The sequence below is a fragment of the Chiloscyllium plagiosum genome, chromosome 27 (assembly GCF_004010195.1).
Source record: "Chiloscyllium plagiosum isolate BGI_BamShark_2017 chromosome 27, ASM401019v2, whole genome shotgun sequence".
NCBI lineage: Eukaryota > Metazoa > Chordata > Chondrichthyes > Orectolobiformes > Hemiscylliidae > Chiloscyllium > Chiloscyllium plagiosum.
In genome coordinates this window covers 21,943,992-21,958,201 of record NC_057736.1, presented here as the reverse complement: position 1 = coordinate 21,958,201, position 14,210 = coordinate 21,943,992, and the positions used below count along the sequence as shown (strand labels likewise).

General features: G+C 39.6%; 1 protein-coding gene across 2 annotated transcripts in view; it reads right to left on the bottom strand.

Moving 5' to 3' along the window:
• The window catches only part of fndc5a (fibronectin type III domain containing 5a), a 108,617-nt gene that overhangs the window by 23,822 nt on the left and 70,585 nt on the right, over positions 1-14,210 (bottom strand). For both annotated transcript variants that reach the window (XM_043717635.1, XM_043717634.1), the window contains exon 4: positions 683-760. In XM_043717635.1, coding sequence (XP_043573570.1) covers positions 683-760 — 78 coding nt within the window. The remainder of the gene's footprint in view (positions 1-682; positions 761-14,210) is intronic.

The following is a 14,210-nucleotide window of genomic DNA, read 5'->3' as shown; positions in this document are numbered from 1 at the left end:
TCAGTCAAATCCATCGAACTCAGCACCGCCTTCCTAACCTGCAATCTTCTTCCTGACCTCTCCGCCCCCACCCTAGTCTGACCTATCACCCTCACCTTGACCTCTTTCCACCTATCACATTTCCGACGCCCCTCCCCCAAGTCCCTCCTCCCTACCTTTTATCTTAGCCTGCTGGACAAACTTTCCTCATTCCTGAAGAAGGGCTTATGCCCGAAACGTCGATTCTCCTTTTCCCTGGATGCTGCCTGGCCTGCTGCGCTTTTCCAGCAACACATTTTCAGCTCTGATCTCCAGCATCTGCAGACCTCACTTTCTCCTCAAAGTGTTAACAGTAGAACCTTGTAACCATCGAATAATAAATGATGCAACTAGCTAAAGCTAAAGGACTTGTTAATTGTTAGAGTTCAGACATAGCAGATATAGAGTTGTGACCGTATGACCTTTAATTTGATCTGGAATACAGAAAGCTGTTACTTTTTCTTAACTGACAATAAAAGCTTATTAAATAGTGAATGAATAGGTTTTGTAGCATTGTTTGTAACATTCCCTAAATGTGCAAAAATGCTTCTTTTCAATTTGAAATGAAATCACAATATCTTCTTGCCTTGTCATTCTGAATGGCAGGTTAAACAAAACATATTTCGTCAAATTCAAAGACAAATGGTATAGAGCAAACACCCACCTGCCCACATGACGAGCACAACCAGAATAATGATCATCTCGCCCATCCTTAGTTGTGTATAATGTTGCTGAACCTCCTCTGTAAGACAGAGATCAAACAGCTCAGCCAGTGAGAAACATTGGATAACATTGCAAATCAGTGTGTAAAATTATAACGACTGACAAAATATCTATTACTTTAATAGGATGACTTATTTTACTGTTTCAATAAATAAATATTTAACAAACCTTTGAAAAACAAACATTGCCCATCAACTGCAGGAAAAGTACTTGAAATTGTTAAACACTGTTTATTAATTGTAGGTTGTGGCATTATAGAGAATAAACTATAGACACATTTCTATGTACGCAAGAAGAAAGATTTTGTCTGTGTAGGGTGGCACAGAATTGATAAATTATGTACTTGTAAACAGGTTGTTTTGCTATATTTGCAGCAACAGATGCAGCAAGTCTTCCTCTGTGGTTTGTATCACATTAATATGTCTCTCCCAACGTCTCAGCCTACTTGTCTCCTCTGTGTTCTTGTCCCTCACCATCTGCTTCTCTGTCCCTAACATCTTCTGCTTGCAACTTTGTTTCTATCTTTCTCACAGTGAGAATGAGTGAGCAAACACTAACAGAGCCAAGTTGGTACTGAGGTGAAACCTGCCTCTTTGGAATTTTGGGAGAGAGCTGGGAAATGGTAAGGATTTTAGTAAGAAACAATGGAACAGGATGGAATAACAGAGGGGAGGGAGTGGGAGGTTGGGGTCATATCATATTCTGTTTGATTATTTTATTGTAGATTTAGATATGTGTCCGGAATGGTGAAAGTGGGTGCCTGTAGACAAGTTGGTCAGTTTAATACTGCTCTGAAGGTTGTTTCAATAAAAGATACCTGAAATTAATAAAATCGTTTTAAAGAAAGACATTTTGCCATGTTGATCTTTTCTTAAAGAAATAGAAAGGGGATAATTTAATAGATTAAATAGATAATTTACTTAGTTCTAGACTTTCCTGACATTGGAGTTTAGTTTCTTAGCTTTTATTTAGTTGTATGCAGTGCAAGGAGCTGGAGCAATAGGAAATACAGCACCTTCCAGTCCAACTCGTCCATGCCAACCAGATATCTGAAATTAATCTAATCCTATTTGTCAGCATTTGGCCCATATCCCTGAGAAGACTTCCTATTAGTGTACCCATCCAGATGCCTTTTAAATGTTGTAATTTGTACTACTTCCTCTGGCAGTTCATTCTATATACACAACACCCCCTGCATGAAAACATTGCCCCCTAGGTCCCTTTTAAATCTTTCCCCTTTTACTTTAAATCTATGCCCTCTAGATCTGGACTCCCCTATTATGGGGAAAAGACCTTGACTATTCACCCTATCCATGCCCCTCATGATTTTATAAACCTCTATAAGGTCACATATCAGCCTCTGATGTTCCAGGGAAAATAGCCCCAGCCTATTCAACCTCTCCCTATAGCTCAAACCCCCCAACCTTGGTAACATCCTTATAAATTTTTTCTGAACCCTTTCAAGTTTCACAACATCCTTTGTCTAGCAGGGAGATCAGAATTGAATACAGTATTCCAAAGGTGGCCTGTTTCCATGTTGTACATCTCTATGACTGTATGACCACCTTTTGGCTTACTACTCTTAGTGTCCATTAACCTGAGCTTTCCCCTTTCCTGCCTTCAAGGCTTATCTGATACTGGTCTTGGCATCAATGCAAACCGATTTCAACAAGGGGTCAACCAGTGAGCTATAGGGTGTTGTCCCACCTGCCATCTTCATGGGAATACGACCTTAGGTGCAATTTGGAGGGGACATGGATGCATCGATGTTCAGAGGTGAAGGCTCGAGTCATACATTCCACATTGCGCCAGTTGTTGGTACAAAGCAAATTTCTCAGCCTTGATCTTGAATCTGGTGCAAAGCCATAGAGAATGCCTAATACATTAAAAATTCTATTTCTGCATGCACTTGCAGTCTTCAAAGCCATTGTCCTTGATATTACCTGCCTCTGTGGGTAGGGATATTGTGGGAAGGAATGGAATTTCATTCCCTCCCTATAAATATCAGAACTCCAATGTGATAGGTCATATGAAAGTGAATAATAAACTACAGCAGGCACATTAATATGGTCTAACAGTTGTGAGTTGGGTAAAGTATATTTCATCTTCAAATGATCAACACTGTTAATAGATATATATAAGAGATGCTGAGCAGCAATGCATCACTAACTTTGTTCTTCCAAATCAAAAATAACCTTGGTTTGTAACCATTGTGGGATAGTATGAAATATGAGATCACTTTCACAAATGAATGCATCAGTGACCACATGCGGTTTAATATTCAACACACACTACTTATCAAAAACATTGCATCAAATGGGATAAACATTGAAATAGGTGATAAGTTGCTTGCCCTCCAATTTCTCCTCCCTCACTTGGATGGGAGATCTGATTTGTGCTTCAGCATTGCTGTGATAGGGAGGATTTTGACTCAGAGATTTGAAGCATCTTTCACTAACTGGGAGGACCTTGATACATGATTGGATTCATGGATGTGTAACAGTATTCCACTCCACATAAGCATTCCTGTGTGATGAGGCATAACCTGGATAATCTGATTTATGTGCGAGTTTTTGAATGCATCAATTCTGTTGAATTGCATTAGAAAGCTGTACAACTAAAAAGACACAATTGAAAAAAAACATTAATTCATGAATGAATATATAAATTATCTGTAGTGATAATAGCATAACAGTGTTTGTGTGCCAAACGACACAATGAGAAAAGAACTTTTCTCCAGCAAAATTTCATTGGAAAAGAACTGACAAGGGTGGAGCACAATCCATTGTATGTTGTTAAAGTGTTTGTATTCAGCCAACAAAAGATACAAACGAATATCGGACTACTATTTGAATGTTTTCATTAGGTTAGAAAATGCAGTGTGACTGTTTGATCTGAATATTTGATAACCTGAGCAAGACATAGCATTGATTTTTCAATTATCCAGATTTTGTAATGGTGGCAAAACTGTCAGCAATCACTAGAATTAGCCTGTGGAACTGACAATAACCTCCAGGGGCAGAGTTTCACAGCATCGGGAAGACTCTGTGGATCTTTAAAAAATGGTGGACGAGACCTGAGAGCAGAGATTCTAACCCAATTTTCTCCAGATCCTGTTTTTACTGGTGGATGAAGAAGGTGAATCGTGAATCGCACAGTTCAAAAACCCAAATTCAGCGGAGCCATCTGAAGTTAGTGCTGAGTTCAAACTGGTCTGATTTGGCTGCTCTGAGAGCTTTAACCTTAAAGTGTGGGAATCATAAATTTATGCAGAGAATGCAAATAGCCTTGAAGGGCGGAAGAAGTCAAAATATCCAGATTTAAGAAGATATTTTCCAATCTTTAAAAAAGAAATAAAAGGTCAAACTGTCACTAAGATTTAAAGCACCCCTATGAGAGTGATAAGCTGTCTAATGTGGGTTAGAAAAAAAATCATAAAATTATGCAGTTTCAAAAGATGTATTTGTCGACACTTCCTAAAGGCTATGATTATTGTATCATAATGAATGCTGGGGTGAGCTTCAAAAGTTGTAAATCTCAACAGGGAATTCTCAAATCACAGTTTTAGTGACAATTTAAAGAACCTATTAAAGGATTAGATGTCTTTAATTTAGGGTCTGATTAAAAGTTTGTTTCTTTTTATGAGCGATTGACTACTTGGAGAAGTTTAAAAGGTTTGAAAGGGTTTCTTGAATGGGAGTTCTTTTCACTAGAGAATGTGAGGACTGCAGATGCCGGAGATCAGAGTCGAGAGTGTGGTGCTGGAAAAGCACAGCAGATCAGGCAACATCCAAGGAGCAGGAGAATTGACGTTTCAGGCATAAGCTGTTCATCAGTTCTTTTCACTGTCAAGTGGGCATGAATGATAGCTATTTTAAATTGTTAGCATTTTTACTTTATCTCCATATGACACCTTAGGTTGCCATATGGTAAGTAGTGGGCTATGGAGGTGGCACATTAATTAGCACGGAAGTGACACAGAAGTTATGAAACATCATGAGGTGAGTGGGTAGCATGAATTGGTGTAGAGGCAAGTGAATGGGAACTTGAGGTGACATGCATGTGACATAGGAGTATGAAAGGTCAAGAAATAGTATGAGAAGGGTGAGGACTAGATCGCTTGACAGCATTTAAAACAGCTAACATTCATTTGGCCACTTATCTCTCCTTCTTCTCGAGTTGACAGACCTATCTGATCCCGCCCGTTTTCCCGGTGTGAATATCAGATCTAATAGAGGCCTTTCAATTGAGGCAGGTCTGCCATGTCAGGACATTTCCCAATTTGATTCCGGAACTTAGGAGCAAAATCCTGGCCTGAAGTGTCTGTTACGGTCAGTGATTCACAAATTATAGTTAAGAGATGAATCCAAAAAGATAAATGTTAAAAAAAATGAATAAATCGGTCACTGAATTGTTCGTGACCAGTGGATTGTTTACCATGTTGAACACTGCGGCCAATGCAGTAGCATTGACGTTGGTAGTTTACCAGTCAATTTTAATAATGCTGGCTTTGTGGGCTAAAGGAAACTCTGTCCTGATTCCTTTTGTTATGAACTTGTGGGTGTACTGTAACTTTAAGAAAGTTAAAAGCTAGCAGAACTACTTGACAGGATCAAGTATTTTGAATAAGATACAGTGAAACCTCTTGGTCCAGCAGCTAGTGTAGCTGCTTGCCTGGAGACAAAAACAAATTTGAATTAGGCCAATCAGTTTAATTTTTACACCCCAAAACAACCAAACTCCAATCATGTTTGAATTCAGCATATTGACAATCTTAAAAGCCAATGACACAATCCAATGCTGTGGGGGTATAAGGCTGGGGAAAATTGAACAGTTGGGGGAGAACTGCCAAGCCACCAACACATGCAGACTGCCCAGCGAATAGTCTCTTAAAGGTACCTTTATCGATCAGTGACCTGTGAAACAGAAATCCTTAAGAAGAAGAAAAGAAGACAGAGCAAGATATAAAGAGCAGATTTGATAGCTGGCTGGTTTTGAAAGTTGCATTTTTCTTAAATCTTAATCAGGGGATTTTATCGGACTAGTATTGTAGAAGGGGAAGGTAAAATATAGGTTGGAGGAAGAGTTGTAATAGTTAGTTAATTATTCTCTGTTATACTTTAAGAAATAAAGTTGTTAATTTTTACTTTAAATAGTGACGTTTGGGATAGTTCTTGGCCTCTCGAATTTTCATAAATTACCGCATGGGGTAAATCTTTTCTGTGTGGCTGGTTTAAAATAGCAGTGGTGGTGATGGGGGTGGGTGGTGTTTAGTATTGTAACAGTTCCAACAGTGGGTTGCTGGTTAGTTGGCTTCCAACACTCAGGATGAGAGACGTGTATTTTCTTTTTACTTCCATTGCAGGTTTACTCAATGGCAGTTCTCAAGGTTGTGACATCAACAGTACACTAGTCCAAACATTAGGATGTCAGGCCATTATACATAAAGATAATCATTACTTTTGGTTTTAACCACGTCAACAAGAGGTAGTTTTCTGATGAGGTGGCAGTGGTGATGAGGTCTGGGGGTCGGGGTGGGGGGGTGGGTGTTGGGGAATAATTGCCGCCCCCCCCCCCCATAATATCTTCCTGTTAAGTTTCTTACTGTTTAAAACTTTCTTGACATACAGAAGCAGCATTCCAGAGGTCTCACAGTGGACTTTTCCAGACAGCACCTGCATTTTCATCCACAGTCATTTGTTAGTGGCAGATATCTTTTAAATAACATTAAAAGGCTAACAATGTCTATGGTACTTTGGGATTCTGATCTGTGAGCATGCCATTTCCTCTGCAGGACAAATGCAATGACATCCATTCTCAGTTCGTTACTAAAGAGAAAGTGAACAACAAATTGAACATAAAGCCCCCTCCCCCAACACTCACACAAAGTTCTGGGCAGGATGTCTGTGATCACAGATTTGATTTCCCAGCAATGTGGGTGATGTTTTAGTGGTACAATTGAAGGAACAAGCTCTAACAGAATAACCTGGCATTGTGTCTTAACCCTTTCCACAAAAGCTGATAGATTGTGGTCAGTATTGCTGTGGTCTCTTTGTATCCATTATGGACATATACTTTCAAAGTGATTGAGAGCCATTAGCAATCCAAAGGTTTCCTTCTCTACTGTGGAGCACAGTTCCTAACATTTGTTTAATTTTTTGGATAAGTACTGAATTGGTCTCTCCATTCCAGATTCATCTTCCTGAAGGAGGGCAGTTCCTGAAGGAGGGCAGCTTAACTTGGAGGTGCACGCAGCACAGGGTCAGTTCATACTGATTTTGCTTTGCCCAATGGTAAGTCTATCAGCATGGCTATTGTGCTAAGGTTTAGGACCACGGCACAAGAAAAGGTTTTCAACTGATGAAGTGCTTTTTACTACCCTTCTGATCATTTTAACTTCCCAGCTAATGGGCAACATTTCTCACTAAAAAATTTTGAACTCTTCGGCATTTGAGAATATGTCACTTGAGAAGCATGGCTAAAAACAACAAGTTTTATCTTCCTGATATCTCCCAATATTGCAACTTTCAAACATAATGCTCCTTTCTAAACTTTTTTCAATGCTTTCTTTGCCTAAATAATTTATTCCACCTTGAGATTTTTTCAAAATTGTACTCAGCTGTAATATTTCAAAACTGACATCTGGCCTTGTTAGGGTGCCCAGCCAACTCAGCGATCCAATTAGACCTCCCGTCCTTCATTTCAGTTTTGGAAGCTGCTGCATCTTATTCTGACGTTCTATTAGACTAATAGCAATAGGGCTAATATTTTCCAAATGAGATTGCTGATGTAAAGTGACATTTGTTCCATCCCACTTGGTTTCCAAGCCAATGTACTTAAAAGCTCAGAAGTCTGACTTCCAAGTTTGAATTTGGCTTAAGTCCATTTGTCACAATGCTTGCAAATTCTCTGCTCCCACCCTGCAAAAAAAATCTTTATGAATCATAAAGATGTCTGGAAGTTGCAACTCAGTGTCAGTAAAACATAGAAGACAGCCCAATCTTAATAAGACAGACCTTAGTATGAATAAGCAAACTCGAGAGGCATCATTCAGGCCATATACACATTTCTTCAGATTCCAGAATGTCCTCAATGTATTTGGTGCCTCTTTTGGAGGGTGAAGAAAAACTTTCCTCTTAACTTGACCTCCCTACAGAAATGCAGCTTCAGCACCAATTGATCTAAGCCCCCAAACATTAGCTGCTGATAAAGCCAAGAAAATTTAAAAATTGCTTTTCCAACCATGAATGAATCTAATTTTATCTTGATCCCATTTACTTTGGTCTTATAATTCTCAACAGGAAATATCTATGCTGTGCATAGAATGTAGAACATTACAGCACTTCAGCCCACAATGTTGCACTGACCTGTGAAATCAATCTGAAGCCCATCTAACCAACATTATTCCATTTTCATCCATATGTTTATCTAATGACCATTTAAATACCCTTAAAGTTGGCGAGTCTACTACTGTTGCAGACAGTGCGTTCCATACCCCTACTACTCTCCAAGTAAAGAAACTATCTCTGATATCTGTCCTATGTCTATCTCCCCTCAGTTTAAAGCTATGTCCCCTCGTGCTAGCCATCACCACCTGAGGAAAAAAGCTCTCACTGTCTACTCTATCTAACCCTCTGGCTATCTTATATGTCTCAATTAAGTCACCTCTAAACCTTCTTCTTTCCAATGAAAACAAGCCTCAAGTCCCTTAGCCTTTCTTCGTAAGACCTTCCCTCCATTCCAGGCAACATCCTAATAAATCTCCTTTGAACCCTTTCCAAAACTTCCACATCCTTCCTATAATGCAGTGACCAGAACTGTACGCAATACTCCAAGTGTGGCCGCACCAGAGTTCTGTACAGCTGCAGCATGACCTCATCATTCCAAAACTCAATCCCTCCAGTAATAAAAGCTAACACACCATATGCCTTCTCAACAACCCTATCAACCTGGGTAGCAAATTTCAAATATAGAAATGACAAACAGCAGTGGACCCAAAACAGATCCTTGTGGTACACCACTAGTAACTGAACTCCAAGATGAGCATTTCCCATCAACCACCATCCTCTGTCTTCTTTTAGCTGGCCAATTTCTGATTGAAACTGCTAAATCACCCTCAACCTCATGCCTCTGTATTTTGTGCAATAACCTACTGTGGGGAATCTTATTAAATGCCTTACTGAAGTCTATATACACCACATTGACTGCTTTATCCTCACTCACCTGTTTGGTCAACTTCTCATAGAAGTCAATAAGGTTTGTGAGGCACGACCGACCCTTAACAAAACTGTGTTGACTATCCCTAATCAACTTATTCCTTTCGAGATGATTATAAATCCTATCTCTTCTGCCCTTTTCCAACACTTTACCCACAACCGAAGTAAGGCTCACTGGTCTACAATTACCAGGGTTGTCTCTACTCCCCTTTTTGAACAAGGGAAAAACATTTGCTATCCTCAAGTCTTTTGGCACTATTGCTGTAGACAATGATGACATAAAGATCAAAGCCAATCTCCTCCCTGGCTTCCAAGAGAATCTTAGGATAAATCCTATCCAGCCTAGGGAACATATCTATTTTTACCCTTTCCAGAATTGCTAATACCTCCCCCTTGTGAACCTCAATTCCATCTAGTCTAAGAATCCTAAAGAAGGGCTTATGCCCGAAACGTCGATTCTCCTGTTCCCTGGATACTGCCTGACCTGCTGCGCTTTTCCAGCAACACATTTTCAGCTCTGATCTCCAGCATCTGCAGACCTCACTTTCTCCTCAATTCCATCTAGTCTAGTAGCTTGTATCTTAGTATTCTCCTTGACAACATTGTCTTTTTCTAGTGTGAATACTAATGAAAAACATTCATTTAGTGCTTCCCCTATCTCCTCTGACTCCATGCACAACTTCTCCGTATTATCCTTCATTGTCCCTAATCTTATTCTAGTCATTTTTTTATTCCTGATATCCCCATAGATATCAGTTTTAATGAGAGGGCTCTTTATCCCCTATTTTGCACCTCAGTGTACATCACTAACTTTCTCCAACTTTGTAGTTCTCATTGTTTGGCATCTTTCATTAACCCACCTTCTAGTTTATTCAAGGTTATAAACACTTCTTGATCAATTGACCTTCTGTTAAAAGGATTTCCTGTTAAAAGGATTTCTTGCAATGGTTTGTGATCTCCTTTCACAGGGAGTGTTCACTCATGGACCCATTTTGAGCCTGAGCTTTGTTTTCATCCCTCCAATTTGTATTTCATGTTTATTATAATAGAGGAAATGGAGACACCTGGAGAAGGTTATTGGTAAAGATGGAAAAATAATAATTCTGCAGCTAGGGAACCAAATTATTCAGATGCATTCTTCAAGGTTTCATGCTATGAATTAAAAATTTACAGTTTCTGAAAGAATTATAGAAAATAGAGAGGAGCGAGGTACCTCTCAGATCCATACGTTACACAGCTATGAGAATCAAACTGCCACAACTGACATGAATATTTCATGTTCCTGATCCGTGCTTCTGCCCCTCATTCAACTTTTATATATTCCAGTGGCCTTCCCCGTTCTACCTATAATTTCTGCATTGACTTATCCCTTCTAGTTAATATTTTACTTTATTATCCACTTTTGTTAGCTCTCCTTAGTGATCAATAACTGCATTGACTATGACAACTGATTTGTTCATCATCAGACAAACTGTGGCAGTTTGATCCTCATAGCTCTGTGCCATATGGATCTGAGAGGTACCTGGCTCCTCTTTATTTTCTATTACTGTGATGTGGGGATGCCGGAGTTGAACTGGGATAGACTCGGCCAAAAATCAAATGACACCAGGTTATAGTCAAACAGATTTATTTGAAATTGCAAGTTCAAATAAGACAGTTGGACTATAACCTGGTAACGTTTGATTTTTGACCTTTTCTATAACTCTTTCAGAACCTGTAAATTTTTAATTCATACCATGCAACATGGAAGAATGTCTAGTTGGTTCCTTTGCTGTCCACTTCTTATTTTTCCACCTTTACCCCTGACCTTCTCCTGGTCTCTTCATATAAGAAACCATATCGCCCAGATTGATGTGGGTTTCTGATGGCCTTGTTTGTTAACGCTTGCTGAATTCTGTGAGAATTTGGCTTTAATGATACCTGCATGCAGTGCGTTCAAATGCTCTGAAAAAGCAGAACTAATTGTAAAACCTTCCAGAGCTGGGATTGTTCACTTTTTACTGATGAAACTTAGGATTCCTACCACAAAATAACTGATACGGTCTGTATCCTCCCACCATCTGCAATGAATTATACAAACAAGGAGCAAAGGTAGGTCACTCTGCACTTCAATCCTGCTCTGCCATTCAATAAGATCATGGCTGATTTGATTTTAACTTCATTCTGCATCCTTGCATATCTTCGATAATGTTTCATCCATTTGGCAATCAAAAATCTATCCATCTTTACCTTTAAAAATATTTGAAGATGCTGCATCCATTGCCTTTTGAGATGGGGAATTCTCTCAACTCAGTAAATGTTTTTTCATCTCAGTCATAAATGGGTGACCCTTTCATACTTAGACCATGACCTCTAGTTCTAGTTTCTCTCACAAGAAAAAACTTCCTTTCGACATTCAGCTGGTGAGGAACCATTCAGGATCTCAAGACTTTTTAGTATATACATTTAAGCAAGGGCAGATGATAACTTCTTCAACCAAACTTTTACAAACCATTTTGTCTGTTACTGCATGGCTCCTTTCACATAACCCATTGTTAAAAGGGCTTTCTGCTGCTCCATTCATAATTATGTCCATATTCACACACCTTGCTTTGAAGTCTTCAATAGGAAACATCACATATTATCAGTGAGAAATCCAGTCAGTGAACATAGAACGTTACAGTGCAGTCCAGGCCCTTTGGCCCTCGATGTTGCGCTGACCTGTGAAATTAACCTGATGCTCACTTAACCTAGACCATTCCATTATTATCCATATGTATGTCCAATGCCCATTTAAATGCCTTTAATGTCGGCGAGTCTACTACTGTTGCAGGCAGGCCGTTTCATGCCCCTACTATTCTCTGGGTAAAGAAACAACTCCGATATCTGTCTTAAATCTATCACCCCTCAATTTAAAGCTATGTCTCCTCATGTTAGCCTTCATCATCCAAGGAAAAAGGCTCTCACTGTCCACCCTATCTAACCCTCTGATTATCTTATATGTCTTGATTTAGTCATCTCTCAACCTTCTTCTCTCCAATGAAAACAGCCTCAGCCCCTCAGCCTTTCCTCATAAGACCTTCCTTCCATACCACGCAACATCCTAGTAAATCTCCTCTGAACCCTTTCCAAAGCTTCCACATCCTGCCTATATTGTGGTGACCAGAACTGTACGCAATACTCCAAGTACGGCCTCACCAGTGTCTTGACCTCATGGCTCTGAAACACAATCCCTCTACCAATAAATGCCAACACACCATAAGCCTTTTTAATAACCCTATCAACCTGTGTGGCAACTTTCAGGGATTTATGTAACTGGACACCGAGACCTCTATGCTCATCTACACTGCAAAGAATTTTACCATTAGCCCAGTACTCTGCACTCCTGTTACTTCTTCCAAAGTGAACTACCTCACACATTTCCTCATTAAACTCCATTTGCCACTTCGCAGCCCAGCTCTGCATCTTATCTATGTCCCTGTGTAACCCACAACATCTTTCGGCACTATCCACGACTCTGCATACATTAGTGTCATTCCGCAAATTTACTAACCCATCCTTCTACATCCACCTCCAGATCATTTATAAAAATGACAAAAAGCACTGGCCCCAAAACAGATCCTTGCGGTACACCACTGGTAACTGAGCTCCAGTATGAACATTTCCCATCAGCCACCACCCTCTGTTTTCTTTCAGCTAGCCAATTTCTGATCCAATTCGCTAAATTACCCTCAATCCGATGCCTCTGTATTTTTGTGCAATATCCACCGTGTGGAACTTATCAAATGCCTTATTGAAGTCCATACACACCACGTCAATCACTTTACCTTCATCCATCTGTTTTGTCACCTTCTTGAAGAACTCAATAAGGTTAGTTAGGCACGACCTACCCTTCACAAAACTGTGTTGACTATCCCGAATCAAGTTATTCCTTTCCAGATGATTATAAATCCTATCTCTTATAACCTTTTCCAACACTTTACCCACAACCAAAGAAAGGCTCACTGGTCAGTAATTACCAGGTTATCGCTACTCCCCTTCTTGAATAAGGGAACAACATTTGCTATCCTCCAGTCTTCTGGCACTACCCCGTCAACAATGGTAACATAAAGATCAAAGCCAAAGGTTCTGGAATCTCCTCTCTGGCTTCCCAGAGAATCCTAGGATAAATCCCATCCAGCCCAGAGTCTTATCTATTTTCAGATCTTCCAAAATTGCAAAAATTCCTCTTTGTCAACCGCAATCCCATCTAATCTAATAGCCTGTATTTCCACATTCTCATTAACATTGCCCTTTTCCAATGTGAATTCTGATGGAAAGTATTCATTTAGCACTTCTCCTATGTCTTCAGATTCCACACACAACTTCCCACTACTATCTTTGATTGGCTGTAATCTAACTCTAGTCATTCTTTTATTCCTGATAAAGCTATAGAAGACTTAAGGTTTTCTTTGATCCTTTTCGCCAACAATTCTCATGTTCCCTCCTGGCTCTTCTCAGCCCTCTCCTTCGATCTTTTCTGGCTACCTCTTAACTCTCAATCCTCTTAACCGAGCCTTCACACCTTATCCTCACATAAGCCTTCTTCTTCCTCTTGACAAGATATTCAACTTCTTTAGTAAACCATGGCACTCTCTCTCGACAACTACCTCCTTGCCTGATAGGTATATACTTATCAAGGACCTGCAGTAGCTGTGATTTGGAGATGCCGGTATTGGAGTGGGGTGTACAAAGTTAAAAATCACACAACACCAGGTTATAGTCCAACAGGTTTAATTGGAAGCACACTAGCTTTCGCAGCGTCACTCCTTCATCAGGTGCTAACTGCAGTAACTTCTAATTGCAGTAGCTGTTCCTTGAATAAGCTCCACATTTCAAGTGTGTCCATCCCCTGCAGTTTCCTTCCTCATCCTATGCATCCTAAATCTTGCCAAATGGCATCATAATTGCCTTTCCCCCAGTTATACCTCTTTCCCTGAGGGAAATACCCATCCCTGCCCATTGCTATTGTAAACATAATCAAATTGTGGTCACTATTGCTCAAAGTGATCCAAGTCCAGTCCCTATGCACTTTTTCATTACCTTATCCACAAGTATTTTCTTATCATCCTAAATATTACTATTGAATGACAAAATGTGGTGGCTAAATCTATGAAATGATTTTATTTTACTTTATCCTGTACCTTTAAATCTACAGTCATTACTTTATTCAAATCTCTTTTTATAAGCTATGACAGTTTTTTTTGATGATTTTTAACAAAACCCACACCTATC